Raw genomic sequence first — 16,716 nt, forward strand, 5'->3', positions numbered from 1 at the left:
TATTAAGCCCAAGAGTGGGTAAATACAAATCAATTCCATGCACCCCTGCCCCCATAGGCATCTATATTCCCTACTACAGCTACTTACGTATAAACGAAGTATGTGTAAGCCCAGGCACCAGACTTTTCTGACCAGGGAGTGTTTCTCAGGTGACCACATTTTTCTTCTACAGAGCTTGGAAGATCTGTAACATCATTTGATGGCTAACCTTCAGGCCTCTGCAACCTAGCAACTCTACTTCCTGGGATTTCTGTTCTGAGTCCCTCCTCCACCACGCCCTCTTTATAATTCTACTCCTTTCATCTGTGCCTGCTGCGCAAAGCCTGAGATCTAGTCATCCACATGAGGAAGGCCAGTTTTATAAATCTTTACTTCGGTAAAGACTTCAACCACTTCAAGAATGTATCTCTCCGTGTGGGTGAGTGTTGGATCAGGCAGCATGCAGAAAGGGAGTGTAACCTTACACATTCAGGAGAGGAAACCAAGATGTTTTAGCGTGAATATGTTTGAAAACAAAGTAATGTGCTTACAAGATTAAACTAAGGGTCCTTCCTGTGTATTTTTCTATATAGCCACCTTGTGTTTGTCAAAGTGCAATTTCTCACCAGCAAATCACCGGCAAAGTGAACCCACACAGAGAACACATCACCAGCTGGAAGCCCTGTAGTGGGCCAGATCTTATCCACAGATATATTTCATTAAGGTCACAGGGCTTTAAAACAGATATGAATTCACTGCCAATATTTGAAAATTAGGAGATTTCACATTAGAATCAGATTCACAGCTTCCCTTGAAAAATCAGATTTGACTCAGGTCTCCATTCCAGCATGCAATGACCAAGATGCCCTTTCCAGTGGGTGATACTATCCAGTTTGCTACCATCACCTGGTGGCAATAGCTACCAGGTCCCTTCTATGAATCCTGCAGTTCAGCCTCAGGTCATATATTCGGAAGGCAGCTGAAGGTCTTCTTTGCTTTTCCTCCATCTCCTTTATATTTCTCAGTACGCAAGTACTTTACTTCCCAGTGAGAAGTTACAAGACCACAGACTTTGAGCCACATTTCTAGGTCATCTTGTCAATAGGGAAAAAGACAAGGTTGTGTTTAGACACACACTTTTCCCTGTTCTTACATCCCTGATGTAAAAATCTGAGATTGAGAAGTGAATTAGAGGGAAAGGACAAGGAGCTGGCCCCCTCACCTGCCCAAGCCTGTCTCTAGCCAAAGCACAAGAAGTCTTCTGATAGCATCGTGGAAATTATTGTAGTTTGGGATCAAAGACATGTAGTGATATTTCTGGTGTTCCTCATTACGGAATAAAGGGATAAAACTCTTCTGGATTCCAAATAATATATCCACAGATTAGCAGGCATCTACTGACCTTGGTTTCAAAAGTACTGCATTAAAAATGAATTATGGGGGGCTTCCCTGGTGGCGCAGTGGTTGAGAGTCTGCCTGCCAATGCAGGGGACACAGGTTCGAGCCCTGGTCTGGGAAGATCCCACATGCCGCGGAGCAGCTAGGCCCGTGAGCCACAACTACTAAGCCTGCGCATCTGGAGCCTGTGCTCTGCAACAAGAGAGGCCGCGATAGCGAGAGGCCCGCGCGCCGCAATGAAGAGCAGCCCCCGCTTTCCCCAACTAGAGAAAGCCCTTGCACAGAAACGAAGACCCAACACAGCCAAAAATAAATAAATTAATTAATTTAAGAAAACAGAATGCAACACAATTCTTTAAAAAAAAAAAAGAATTATGTCATTGCTGTGTCATTGGTGTTAAAGCAATTGTAAATACCAATGGAAATGCAGGTACCAAACGTGAATGATAGTACTTGGTTATAAGCTGGTCCTCCACCTTATCCAGTGCATGCTTCTCTTTACGGACATAATCTCAAATATCATAATAATTTGTAAGCCTCTGAAAGTATATCCATGTACTGCCTCGATTTTTCTTATCTCCATTGGAGAAACATGAAATTTGCATAATAGCAACTATTTCTCTATAAATAGATTTTCCCTTTGAGACATCCCATTGACTTATCAATAAGAAAACAACCCAATTTAAAAAAGGGGGTGGGGGCAAAAATTTAAACAGACACCTCACCAAAGAAGATATACAGATGGCAAATAAGCATATGAAAAGATGCTCCATATCCCATGTCCTTAGGGAGTTACAATTAAAACAATGAGATACTACTCCTCACGTACAAAAATGGCCAAAATTCAAAGCACTGACAACACTAAATGCTGACAAGGATGTGGAGCAACATGAACTCTCATTCATTGCTGGTGGGAATGCAAATTGGTACAGCCACTTTGGAAGACAGTTTGAAGATTCCTTACAAAACTAAACATAGCCTTACCATACTATCCCACAGTCATGCTCTTGGTATTTACCCAAAGGAGTTGAATATTTTATCCACACAGGAACCTGAACATGGATGTTTATAGCAGCTATAGTCACAACTGCCAAAAGTTGGAAGCAATCAAGATATCCTTCGGTAGGTGAATGAATAAGAAACTGTGGTAAATCCAGACAATGGACTATTATTCAACACTAAAAAGACATGGGCTATCAAGCCATGAAAAGACATGGAGGGAGGTACCTTAAATGCATATTTCTAAGTGAAAAAAGCTGCCCTGAAGAGAATACATACTGTATGATTCCAACTATATAACATTCTGAAAAAGGCAAAACTATGGAAACAGTAAAAAGATCAGTGGTTGCCAAGGGAGAGATGAATAGACAGAGCACAGAGGATTTTTAGGGCAATGAAACTATCCTGTATGATACTGTAATGTTGCATACATTTGTCCAAACCCACGACATGTTATAATTAAAATGGCAAAATTTAAAGATAAAGAGAAGATTCTAAAGGCAGCAAGAGAAAAACATAGAGTTAGTTACAAGGGAATCCCTATAAAGCTATCAGTTGATTTCTTTTCTCTTATTCTTACCATTCATGTTGTCTTCCCAATCCCAGCCATCATACATGTAACCTCTGAGGCCAGTTCGGTTACAATATGAATTATCTGACACATGTTGAAAAATTAAGACCTGAGCTTCAACTAAAGACTAATACTGCACTAGCAAAACCCATGTCTTACCTTCTAAGGGCAATTTCTATATTCCATGTGATGTTAGGAAGGGATCGGGTACATCAAAGATTTGAAAAGAAAAAAGGAGTTGAAATAGAAAGTCCCCAGTTGCGCCATGATCCTCCATACAAATTTCCCCAAATGCAGAATTTAGTGCTTAGTGCCTGCATTTGTATCAAAAGATGATTTTTAGATGCTACACAGATTTGTGCAATAAGTCCACAAGGAAAAGATTTATAAGAGACAGAAGAAATCAAAAAGCAAATCATGCTGATTTCACAGAAAACACAGAAAGATGTGAGATTTTCTTTGGTTCTTTAAAGGGTCACCAACAAGATGGAAATATCACAATGTCCCATTTGTAATGAAAAGGACTTTCCTTCGTAAGAAAAGACTTACTGTTAAAAGCTGAAAGAGCATTAGCTTTATTTCTTTCACGCAATGTTGTTTACTATCTTCAATCTCCAAATTTGTTCTTTGAAATAAACTTATTCTCTGCATGTCACCAGTTTCGACTTCTTGATATAAAAGCTAGAAAATAACAATCGTGATTCACTGATTTTTTTTACATAACTTTAATTACTTGATACGATCAGATCACTTACCCCTCAACCTCCTCACAAGTAGCAGAGAAAATTTTGCCTTTGGGTTGGTAAATGTCAATCCAAGTGTCCAAGTATTGCTAAAAGGTAAAACGTACAGAAAATATGCCACAGGGAGAGAAAAGGCAGATAAATTAAGTGCAGGCAATCTGCAAGCTTGATCAACCTTTGCCTAATTAAGACTTCACTGAGGCCTAATCACCTGGTCTTGGGATCAGAAGACATGAATTGAAACTGCAGCCCTGCCCCTTATTAGTTGGGTGACTGTGGCCAAATCCCTTATCTTCACTGACAATTTAGCTTTCTTTGAATCTATTAAGTGAAAATATTAGCTTTTTTTCACAGGGATGTTGTAAGAAATAATTATAATACCCATGAAAGTGTATAGATTTGACATATGGTAAACACTTGATAACTGGTGTTTAATGAGAATGTTAATTGTTATCTAATTGCTTACACTTTCATATTACAATTTTCTAATTGTTGTTCCTGTGTTGTTTAAGTTTTTGTTGCCCCCCTTCCCACACAAAAATTCAAAATCACCTCTTTTAATATCTGCAGATGTGGCCCCCTATGGGTTAGTTAGAGATGGATGTCATTTTAATACAATTTGCCTGGGTGGATAGTTGACACAATGAGCTAATGGTGTAAGTAAATGCTCTCCTGAGTTTCATGTTGTGTGAATCTTAATGCAAAAGTATTTGAGGACATCTCAACAGCTCTGTCTCTGGTGGCAGAATCCAAAACACCCCTTTGAAGTCTCTAAGGGACAATCTGTCCTCTTTCTTCTTGGAAAGGAAAACTGGAAATTTGCTCCAGGGGTGTGGGTTGCTAAAGAAGAAAAGAGAAAAAACAAATGGCAAACAGACTGCTGCAAATGTCCGTAGGCCCTCTGGGTTACTTCCACTAAAGGATAAGCTTTCACATTTTTTTTTGTCACTTTCAGCAGAAGTAATTAAACTTTGGCAACTTCCAAATCTCTTCTCTTCCAGATGGAGGAGGTGGGAAGAGAGGGAAGGGGTCAGGCTCGCCTTCTGAGAGATTTGATTCAGTGCTTCCCTCTGAAAGCAACAATTCCTCCTCTGGTAGGTACTGTGCCAGCCTGATCCCATTCTTAGGCAGGATGCCCATGTTGGAAGCAAAATGGGTGGGCATGGGAAACTGGGGGCGGAGTAGGGGGCAGTGGCTAACAGAGGCAGCACGCATCGCTGCAATATTACACTAAGCCCTTAGCCGAGTGCCCAGATTCTGGAGGCTGGGGGAAATGACAACAGTAGGAGAAATCTTAAATGGATTTTATATCCCTATGCCTAAGTCAGCTTCCAACTATTTCCTGAGTAAGATAATTAACATACAGAAGTGAGATGTTAAAATGCACATCAGATGTTGGATCTTTCAGAGGGGAGGATTTATGCTGTAACTTAGGAAACCTGTGTTTGGAAGGAAATGGCTGTTGATCTCTCCTGCATTCACCCTGTCATTGCTTTCTACTGAACTGTAATGGAACCATTTGGCATGGGGATTCATATCCAATTACTCGGCCGGTCCACACCCAGCAATGTGTCAACAGCCAGGGTGAGAGGCCTGATTTAAGATGTGTCACTGCTGTGAATAGGGCCTGCACTGGTCCATGGCTGGAGAAGCACAGATCCTAGAATTCCTCTTAGAAGGAACACTTTTGATGTTGACTCCAAGAGACCAAACCATGACTAAAGTCTCCCGCCCCCTCAGGACCTTGTTTCTTTTTCCTACTAATGCATTTGACTTAGCATTCTTACTTGCAAATTCTAAGACGTTTCTCCGGTCAAGTCCTGATCTTTGAATAATTTCCCACCTGTTGATAACACAGAAGCTACCCATTCTGGTAAACTGTGATTATGACTCCACAGACATATTGTTAACTCCATCATTCATGCATTCCCCACTGGCTGTGCATTTTTTCAACCCATTATATATCTTTCATATGGAAAGAAAATATGAAAATTGACTGGGATTTGACCAGAAAAGGCCCTAAACCAACTGATACAACACCTGGGTTTGATCTCAAATCAGTGCTGTGTATTCTGTGACTCCATCCCCATTCTTTGAAATGAGGATGGCTTTTTGTCTTTTCTTAAAATTTCAATTTCACTGTTGCTTCGTGAGCAAAACAACCCAACAGCAACAGCTACCATTTATTGAGTACATACATCTCACAATGTAACAGAAGTTGAGCTAAGCACTTCACATGATGATCAAGCTTAATCCTCAGAATAATTCTATAAAGGAGTTATTTTATAACAACTCCCACCATACCTCATGAGATGAATTAAGAATGTAAAGCTCAGGGTTACTGTGAGTAAGTGGGTTTAGGAGTTTGGTATTCAAAGCCAAGTATATGTGTGTGTGTTTATATACATAAATAACTTAAGGCCCTGCTAGGTAGCCATGCTACCATTCAGAATGAGAAAGGAGGGATGAAAAGGTTTTATAGGTCCTAAACAAAGAGATTGCTAATGTCTACTAATGCCATGGTATTACAAATGAAGAAAAACAGAAAGCAAGTAAGGGAGGGAAGGAAGTGGGAAGAGGGGAAAACAAGAAGAAAGGAAGGAAGGAAAGAAGGAATAAAGGAGGGGAGGGAGGAAAGAATCAAGGTATAGTTAGCCACTGGAGGCTTAAATTGGATGGAGATCATTTGTAAATTTTGAGAGGCAAAGTGATCAAGTGGAAAGAGTTAAGTGGCTAAGCTAAGAGGCCTGGGTCCTGGCTTCAATCCATTTATTAATCAGCTGTGGTTTTTTTTTATTATTATTATTTTTTGCGGTACGCGGGTCTGTCACTGTTGTGGCCTCTCCCGTTGCGGAGCACAGGCTCCGGATGCGCAGGCTCAGCGGCCATGGCTCACGGGCCCAGCCGCTCCGCAGCATGCGGGATCTTCCCGGACCGGGGCACGAACCCGTGTCCCCTGCATCGGCAGGCGGACTCTTAACCACTGCGCCACCAGGGAAGCCCCAGCTGTGTTATTTTAAGCACATTATTTACCCTGCCTATTTCCATTTCTTATCTATTGAATGGGATAATAATGATAATTTGCCTAAATTACCTCAAAATAAAATGATATGGTGAATGTAGAGGGCTTTGGGAAATTAAAACTGTTATTAAGTGGAATATGTTATTACTGATGATTCTGCTTAAAATACCAGTTAAAATGCCTCTCTTTCTTTCCTTTTGTTCCCACAGCACACCATTCATGACTTCTTACTAATTGGCCGGGCAAAAAATTTGTCTATCTTTTCAGAGACAGAAAGCACCTTAATCATGTTTTTTTTTCAAAAACAATTCTGTATTTGATCATTCATTTAATTCTCTCATTGTATTACTTAACCAACTTACACCCAACTAAAAAGCATGACTGATGCTTAACGTCACAGCAAAATTTTTGTCCAATGTACTTCAGGTTTTCTATCCCTCAACTCTAATGCAAGTAATGCAAATGTCAAGAAATGCAAATTATTTGTATTATTGACATAAGCGATGCATAATTCGAAAGGTAAATATACTAAAATCAAATAATGTATCATCCAACTATTTTCACAATACCTGGCTTAAGGATTTGATAGCCCTCAAATCCTCAGCTGGCTGTCTGTAGAAGAATCTGTTCATTAATAATCAAATCTATGCAACCTCTCTTTTAACCAAATGACTGTCAGGGATCAGACCTGGTCCCCATATTATCCCCACCACTTCCTTTGACAACAGGCTTTCCTGCTAGGCTGTTTGCTAGGCTGGGTTCTGTCTGAAGCTTAACACAAATAAGCAAATGGGAAAAATTCGTTTCAGTTACCACTAATCCTAGGACATTTTAATATCCAACAGAGTTTCACTATAAAGGAGGTCTGCAAAAACTACAAATGAAGTCAAGCAGGCTCTAGACCCCTGGAGAGTGTCAGAGCTTACAGGGAATACTGGTTAGAGATTTGCTCTTCTACCCTGATTAAATCAGCATCAGCCTGCCCTGCTCTACTACAGGAGTGTCCAGAATGTCTAAGATATAAAATTCCTTGAGACTATGCCACTGAAAGAGCAAGTCAGCCCAATTTCTCTCTCTCTTACATTTGCTCATTATGATACTGCTTAGTGATAAAAGTAGATTCAGGAGTTACTTTAGGGGTAAAGGCAAGGGTAGGAAAAGCAGTGCACCCTACCAAGGATCTTTTGGATTCAGCTTCCTGTCCTAGAAACCAGTTCCCAGGCTGCAGGCATCTCTCCCAATCTATCCGTCTCAGCTGCCTTCGGCAAGAAACAAAAAGCAGACTGAGTGACAGACGAAATCCTCTCCAGTACTGCCAGTGGGTGACTTTCCCCAGAACATGGTCCAGGAGGCGTGTACAAAGGGCTCTTGACAGATAGGTTTCCACGTGGCAGTAAGCAGAAAACCACATCATACAGACCTTTTGCAAGATCTTTTAGCATCTTTTGGGTACTTCATGAAGTACATTGTAGTACAATGAACATATGCCATAATGCATAGGTATATTTGTATTTCTGGAAGACTTCCATTTATGTACAAAGTTTATTAAACAGTGGACAAATTCAAGTCTGATATCAGAAAGGAGTAACCATATGAATTTAGAGTAATCACTTTTCCAGGTTAAGCATTCACAGTTCCAGCAGTGACACGTGAGGTGCTTCCAAAACCCTTCATCAATTTGTTAACTTCCTCTGAACCCATTTCAGGTTTTTGGTGTCCTTCCCAAGGATGTGGCCCAGACCTGAATACAGCATTCTAGACCTGCTCAGATCAGTAATAATTATAGAGAAACAATCACTTTTTACTACTGTACAATAGAAGTAATTCAAAGTTCAATCTAACAAAGATGACAGATCAAATGTACCACCATTTGGGGACCCAAAAATAGCTTATATAAAACTCAGCTGTTATTTTATGTTTTACTTTCAATATGGGACTTATGATAAACCTTCTCATATATACCTAGCAGGTACTGAACCCTAATAATGCTATGCAAAATAAATCCTAAAACATCATCAATCAATTTGTTAATAGCCAACTTGATCCCATTGTATATCAGCACTATTCCAAATGAGTATTAGGTTAGGGCTGGTGGTTATCAAAATGCGAACGTATTGGGGAAAAAAGATACTTGGATGTTGGGTAATGGAGGAAACTGCTGGTAATGATAGTGACTGACAGTTTACTCCATCATTATGGAACGTGACGACATCACTACTTACTGGAACTTACCAGAAAGAACACCGATTTGCCAAGTCATTATCCTTATATCCACTTACCCATCCATTCATCCATTTTCCATCTCATTTCACAAAGAATTTAAGGTACTTAGAAGAATGCATGATGTATGTAAATACCAAACATAAAAATAAAGAGCCAACACAGTATCATTTAGAATAGGAGATTGAGACCAGGAAGAAAAACCATAAATATAGAAGCAATCTGAACGTAGGCAGTTAAAATGTTTAACTGAAAATTTGCCCCTGGATTTCATGCCACTAAAATAAAAATGGGAACATCTTCAGTTACGTGATCCACATAGTCTTTAAGGAGAAAATACACCAAATTATTAGGGGAAGAACATCTGACTATAGAATACTCTGTATGGCAGATGAAACAACATAAAGCTAGTAAATTTCCCTTTATAACTGTGACTCAGAAACTAAGCAAAACTCAGTTCAGTGTGAAACCAATCTCTGTTTCCTCTATGTGATTACCCTAAAATAAGTCATTCTCTTTTTCTTATAGCAGTTAGTCATTAATCTGCATCTCTCAAGAATCATTCTGAGTCACAGACTCTTAGCATTGAAAGAGACATTAATCTATTTCAAGCTCCCATTCAAAGCTAGAACCACTGCCTGAAAGCATTAAATAGCAAGAAGTCCACTACATTCTCAAGACAGTCTGCTCCATTTTCACAGTTCTTATTAATACCAAATTCATCCTTATACTGACTTTCAACAATGGACCCCGTAGTTTTACTGCCCAAAGAGCAACAAAGTCTAAGTTGAAATTTACATTTAAATACACTAACATGTTTAAATACGTTATCTCAATATAATATCCTTAGAATAGATGCTGCCGTGTTTTAAACTGACTCATCGTATATGAGAACAGTCAGAGCAGTATTCCCAACAGTGGAAGTAAAAAACTTACCACTGACTCTGACAGAAGTCGTTATGCACACTACTCTGCCTTAAGTGAAATACAGATCAGTCTCACTCAGTGACACGAACAGTGATGTACAATCGGCTTGCTCTACATTTCTTGTGGGCTTGTCATGGTGGCATCTGTGTCATTGCTAATAATACTTTTTCGTACTTGGATCAAACAGGCAAGGTAGAACAGGCTATATACCTTGCATTATGGAAAAGACTACTTAGACCTACAAGGTTGATCCCCATAACCTCTGGGATTTGTACTCTTGGCAATTGGGGTTCTTGAGTCCGAAGCATATTACAGGAACCAGTGTAACTGTTGTCTTTATCACAGTAGTAATAACATCGGTCCAGTGCATTCTGTCCAGTTTTTTAAATGCTTCTGCAAAGATATTCTCTCACCCAATGATAACCACCATGATACAACAAGGTCAAGAAGATCTCACAATACAGTTGACAATGGTGACAATTACTGAGAAATGAAGATCTTGGAATTTGAGCCTTCTCTGAATTGGTCAATCTCTCACAAGCAAGACAGTGCTTGGGAGACTGAATATACAAACAGACAATGGCCAGACCATATATGACAATAGGACTCTGATCCACATAGGAAGCCTAGAATACCCAACTGCGACCTCTGCAGCCATCAGCCAGAATGGCCAGGACTGGGTCAATGATGACCAGCTCCCCCAGATGTCACCCCTCTCTCATCCAATTCAGGACAAACTAGAGAAAGCCAAATATTCTTCCCAAACCAGTCACATAAGGTGCCCCTCTGCTATTTATCCACTTTCCCCAAGCCAACAACCTCCAACCTGAAGCTTTCCCCTTTTCTCACTATAAAGCTTTTTCAACTACCTGATTGCCTCTGAGTCTCTGCCAAACACAAGTGATGGTGCCTGATTCCTTTGCTATAGCAAGCTCTGAATAAATCGCTTCTCTGTTCTCATTTATTTCCACAAAACACAAGTATGGCAAGAGTCAATTTTAAGTATCCTGTTACGTTCTATTACATACTGTATTTAAGAATTGTATGCTTAGGAATTTAACTGCTTGATGGTAAAGAATTAGCCTTGTACTTCCGATGACACTGATAAATGGGCTCTGAGGCTGAGGGGTGATGAGAAAAAGCCCTGGTTTGTAGCATTTTCCAATTTATATAATGTAAAAGCTCTCACCATGGCCAATTTCAAGCTACCACTGTTTTAACAACCGGATTGTAAAATTCCTGAATATTTAACAATCAGTTCTAGCAAGCTAATGTGAGTGGCTCCAGTGCATCAGTGTTTATTTATTTATGTATTTTAGTTATTTATTTTTTGGCTGCATTGGGTCTTTGTTGCTGCGTGCGGGCTTTCTCTAGTTGAGGCGAGCGGGGGCTTCTCTTGTTACGGAGCACGGGCTCTAGCTGCGTGGGCTTCAGTAGTTGTGGCATGCGGGCTCAGCAGTTGTGGCTCATGGGCTCTAGCTCGCAGGCTCAGTAGTTGTGGTTTATGGGCTTAGTTGTTTCGCGGCATGTGGGATCTTCCCTGACCAGGGCTCGAACCCGTGTCCCCTGTACTGCCAGGCAGATTCTTAACCACTGAGCCACCAGGGAAGCCCCATCATCAGTGTATATTTATCTATTTTTTCCCATAGTGTCTAACACTGTCCAAAACAGGTAAATATTTTTTAAAAATGGATAGAAAAATGGTAGATATAGCTATGGATATAGATGTAGATATAGATATAGATAAATGATAGATGGATTACTGATTGAATGGACAGCAGACGGATAGATATGTGATAGCTAGATCCACCTTGTTTTGGAAAACAGGAACAACCTGCCTAAATCACTCATTCAAGATAAATTAATTAAATATCTACGATGTATTTCTTCTTCTTTCTGGTGCGCAGTATATTAGTAACAAAGATCTCTGCTCTTAAGAAGATTAAATTTTAACAGAGTACGGACAATAAAGAGTAAATATAACAAGTAAGTACATTTTATATTAGAAGGTGATGTGTGATACGGGAAAAAGAAAAAGGAAAACTGGGTAGATGGAACTGGGAGCTCTGAGGGTAAGGACGGTCAAGGTAGGCAGCCTTGGGAAGATGAGAGCTGAGTGCTGACTTGAAGGTGGTGGTTAGCTGTGTAGATCTCCAGAAAAAGAGGGAGTGGTTAGGACAAAGCCCTTGGGCAGGAATGCACCAGGAGATTTCAAGGGATTGTAAGGAAACCACAGTGTCTGGAGCAGGGAATAAGGAGGAGACACACCAGGGAGCAGGGCACGTAGGAAATTGTAAACTGTTGTAAGGGCTTTAGATTGTATAATGAGTAAATTGGGGAAACACTGAAGTGTTCTGAGTAGAGGAATGACATAATTAAACTTAAAATTTAAAAGTCCAGTTATTAATGTGATCCTATTATGAGTGTGTTGGGAATAGCTTTAAAGTTGGAAGATTTATAGAGTAATCCAGGGAAGAGATGATGGTGGCTCAGACTCTGAAAGGGGTGGGAGAGATAGGAGGAAGGAGGGGCAGTAATAATAGATAATGCAATGACATGGTGAAAAGTAATAAGATTCTGGATGTATTAGAAAAGTAAAGCCAGTATGATTTGGATTTTGTTCAAATATAAGAGAAATATGAGTCACAACTGAATCCAAGTATTTTGAACTGAATAACCAGAAAGATAGAACTGACATTAAGTGAAATAAGAAAGGCTGGGGGCAGAGCAGGTTTTGGAGAATTTAGTGTAGAACATGAGATTGAAATGTCTGTCTGACTTCTGAGTCTGAGGTTATAAGACAGATCTGAGCTGAAGACATAAATTTGGAATAAGCAGCAGCAATGGTATTTCAGGCTATAAGTCTGGTTGAGATTATCAAGGGATTTAAGGTATAAGGAGATGAGAAGATGACTAAGAACAGAGCTTTGGATCATTTTAACATTAAGAGTTCAGGAAGTGGACAGGAATTTCCACAGGAAATGCAACCATCAAAACACATCAAAATGTAGCAACCAGTGAGGTAAGGGAAAGCCAAGAAAGGGTGATGTCCTTAAAGCTAAGTGAAGAAAGTATACTGAGGAGAGTGATCAACTTAGTCAAACACTGCTGATGGGTCAAGTGACATAGGGACTAAAAACTTATTGGATGTAGCAACATGGAGGTAATTCATTAGCTTGGCATTAGCAATGTCATTGGAGTAAAAAAGGCCTCAAAAGAGTGGGTTTAAAGAACATGAGTGAATACACAAGTGGAAAAATCAGGTAAATAAATTACAATACATGCACAAAATGAAATACTCTACAGTACTTGTGTATATTTGTTGATGTAGAAATGTGCCCCAATATATCACTGAGTTTAAAAAATTATATTTTACTTTGTTGTACTTCTGGTAATGAACAAGCATTATGTGTCATACTTAACCTGCCCCCAGATTATAAATTTCAGTATTGGACTAAATTAAATATATACATATTTGAAGCTACTAGAGTGTGATCAAAGCCTTATATCATTACAAAAAAACATTCCCACAAAGAAAATCCCAGGACCAGATGATTTCATTGGTGAACTGTATCAAATATTTGATGAATGCATAGTACCAATATTCTCCAGGCTATTTAATAAAGTATAGGAAGAAAGAATATTTTCCACATTTTAGGAGAACAACATTAATTACCTTGTGTGCAAAACTGAACAAAAACAGTATAAGGAATAAGATTCAAAACAAATATACCTCAAAAGCACAGATGCACATATCTTTAACAAAATATTTACAAAATGACTCTAGAAGCATATAAAAAGTTAACAAATTATGAACAAATATGGTTTATCCTAGGAATGCAAGGTTGCTTTATCATTCAAAAATCAGTGTCACACAGATGAAGAATCTCAAAAACATCATATTGAGTAAAAGAAGCAGAAACAGGAGCACTTATTTTATGATTCAATTTATATGTAATTCTGGAAATGGGAAGTATGATCATCAGTGACAAAAAGGAGCTCAGTGTTTGCCTAGAGCTGATCTCTGTAGTGTAGGATTAATTACAAAGCAGTATAAGGAAACTTTGGGGGGGTGTTAGAAATATTCTATACTCTTTGGAGAAATGTCTATTTAGGTCTTCTACCCGTTTTTGGATGGGGTTGTTTGTTTTTTTTGATACTGAGCTGCATGAGCTGCTTGTATATTTTGGAGATTAATCCTTTGTCAGTTGCTTCCTTTGCAAATATTTTCTCCCATTCTGAAGGTTATCTTTTTGTCTTGTTTACGGTTTCCTTTGCTGTGCAAAACCTTTTAAGTTTCATTAGGTCCCATTTGTTTATTTTTGTTTTTATTTCCATTACTCTAGAAGGTGAGTCAAAAAGGATCTTGCTGTGACTTATGTCATCGGAGTGTTCTGCCTATGTTTTCCTCTAAGAGTTTTATAGTGACTCAGCCATAAAAAGAAATGAAATTGAGTTATTTGTAGTGAGGTGGATGGACCTCGAGTCTGTCATACAGAGTGAAGTTAAGTCAGAAAGAGAAAAACAAATACCATATGCTAACACATATATATATATGGAATCTAAAAAAAAAAATGGTTCTGATGAACCCAGGGTCAGGACAGGAATAAAGACGCAGACATAGAGAATGGACTTGATGACATGGGGTGGGAGGAAGAGGAAGCTAGGACGAAGTGAGAGAGTAGCATTGAGATATATACACTACCAAATGTAAATTAGATAGCTAGTGGGAAGCAGCTGCATAGCACAGGGATATAAGCTTGGTGCTCTGTGATCACCTAGAGTGGTGGGATAGGGAAGGTGGGAGGGAGGTTCAAGAGGGAGGGGAGGGGCTTCCCCGGTGGTGCAGTGGTTGGGAGTCCGCCTGCTGATGCAGGGGACACGGGTTCGTGCCCCGGTCCGGGAAGATCCCACATGCCGTGGAGCGGCTGGGCCCGTGAGCCATGGCCACTGAGCCTGCGTGTCCGGAGCCTGTGCTCTGCAACGGGAGAGGCCACAACAGTGAGGGGCCCGCGTACTGTAAAAAAAAAAAAAAAAGAGGGAGGGGATATGGGGATATATGTATACATATAGCTGATTCACTTTGTTATACAGCAGAAACTAACACAACATTGTAAAGCAATTATACTCCAATAAAGATGTTTAAAAAAAAAAAAAAATTCTATATCCTGATTGTGGTTGGTGGTTTCAGTGGTATATACATTGGCAAAACTCTTCAAACAGGACAGGTAAAATGGGTGCATTTTATTGTATATAAACTAAATATCAATAAAGTTGATTTTTAAATTAGTGCAATTCATATGTTAGCTGAATAATGCAGAAATTTCTTCAATTATCTCACCAGGTTTCTCACTGTTAGAAAAGACAACTAAAAATATGAAAAAAAGAAAGATTAGAATATATTCTTTGGTGTTGCACTGGAGAAATCTGTATGTCCTCCTGTCTATATATATGCTATATATATATCTCCTAGCTCCTAGGTCTGTCTGATGAGAAACTTCAGTAGCAATGAGCACACCTAGTCCACAGACAGTGGTTTCTAAATGCTTTTCTTCAATGAAAATAGCCATTGTTTCATGAAGGAAAAGCTGGATTCCACAGCCAGGATGGAGAAAGTACAAAATTAGCGAGGAATACTTTGTGGTGCCAGAAGCTAATGAAGTGCTCAGAGAGCGATGAGAATATATTCAAAAAGAAAGAAGACGGCATGAAGGGGCTCCCTGTTTCCACATGTGGAGAAATGCTCAGAGAACAATGAGAATATATTCAAAAAGAAAGAAGACGGCATGAAGGGGCTCCCTGTTACCACATGTGGAGAAATTCGAGCTACAAAATAAATGATACTGATGGCCTATAATTCATTGACAAATCCATGAATCCCTACCAAACTGATAGATAGATACACAGATAGATAGGAAGGGAAAGTTTTTCTTGTCATAGAAAGCTAACTAGTAGACAAAAAATAATGATGGAGTGAGAAAAATCTAAGTAGATGTTAAGCTAGTGGTTTGATGAGAAATATCCTATTTGGGGGCATTTCCCTGGTCCCAAAATATGTCCCCGTGGGAAAACTATTTAATACAATGGTGGTAAATTGTAAGTTTACAATGGATAAACCTGGAAGATGACACCTTAATCAAGTGATAAAATTTAGCATCATTGATACTGGGATAAACATACTCTATGTACCTCCTGATATGCACCAAAAAGGATGCAGCATCATTTTTGTGATATACCTGTCAAAGATGCATACACTGAACCTAACAATGGGAGAAAAATCAGACAGATCCACGTGAGGGACATTTCCTTCAAAAATGTCAAGGTTAAGAGAGATAAAGGATGAGAAACTGCTCTAGACTAAAGTAAATGAAAGAGACATGACAGCTAAATGTAATATGTGATCCTGGGCTGGATCCAAAACAAGGGGAAAAGAGCTATAAAATACATTATTGGGATAATTGATGAAATTTGAAGATGGACTCTGGTTAGATATAGTATTGCATCAAGGTTTATTGTTTGATTTCATAATTTATAATAGAATGTAAGAGAATATTTTACTGTGGCTATATAAGAGATTGTACTTGTTTTCAGGAAACACAAACTAAAAGGGCATGATGTCTCCAAATTACTCTCAAATGATTCAGAATAATACATGGACAGATAGATAGAGGATAGATTAGAGAAATAAAAAGGCAGATTGATAGATGATAGGAAGGAAGGAAAGAGGAGGGAAGGAGGGAAGAAAGGGAGAATTATAAAGCAGATTGGGTAAAATACACACTGTTGGTAAATCTGGGTGATCAGTACTTTATACTGTTCTTGCAACATTTCTGTAAGTGAAATAATTTCAGAATAAA

General features: G+C 39.1%; 1 protein-coding gene across 1 annotated transcript in view; it reads right to left on the reverse strand.

Moving 5' to 3' along the window:
* AGBL1 (ATP/GTP binding protein like 1) overlaps positions 1-16,716 on the reverse strand; it is a gene marked incomplete at its 5' end in the record, with an annotated part of 671,581 nt that overhangs the window by 223,483 nt on the left and 431,382 nt on the right. The window contains 1 exon segment of the mRNA XM_032621686.1: positions 9,872-9,898. Within this exon segment, the coding sequence (XP_032477577.1) occupies positions 9,872-9,898 (27 nt within the window).

Source organism: Phocoena sinus, chromosome 2 (genome assembly GCF_008692025.1).
Source record: "Phocoena sinus isolate mPhoSin1 chromosome 2, mPhoSin1.pri, whole genome shotgun sequence".
In the NCBI taxonomy this organism is placed as follows: Eukaryota; Metazoa; Chordata; class Mammalia; order Artiodactyla; family Phocoenidae; genus Phocoena; species Phocoena sinus.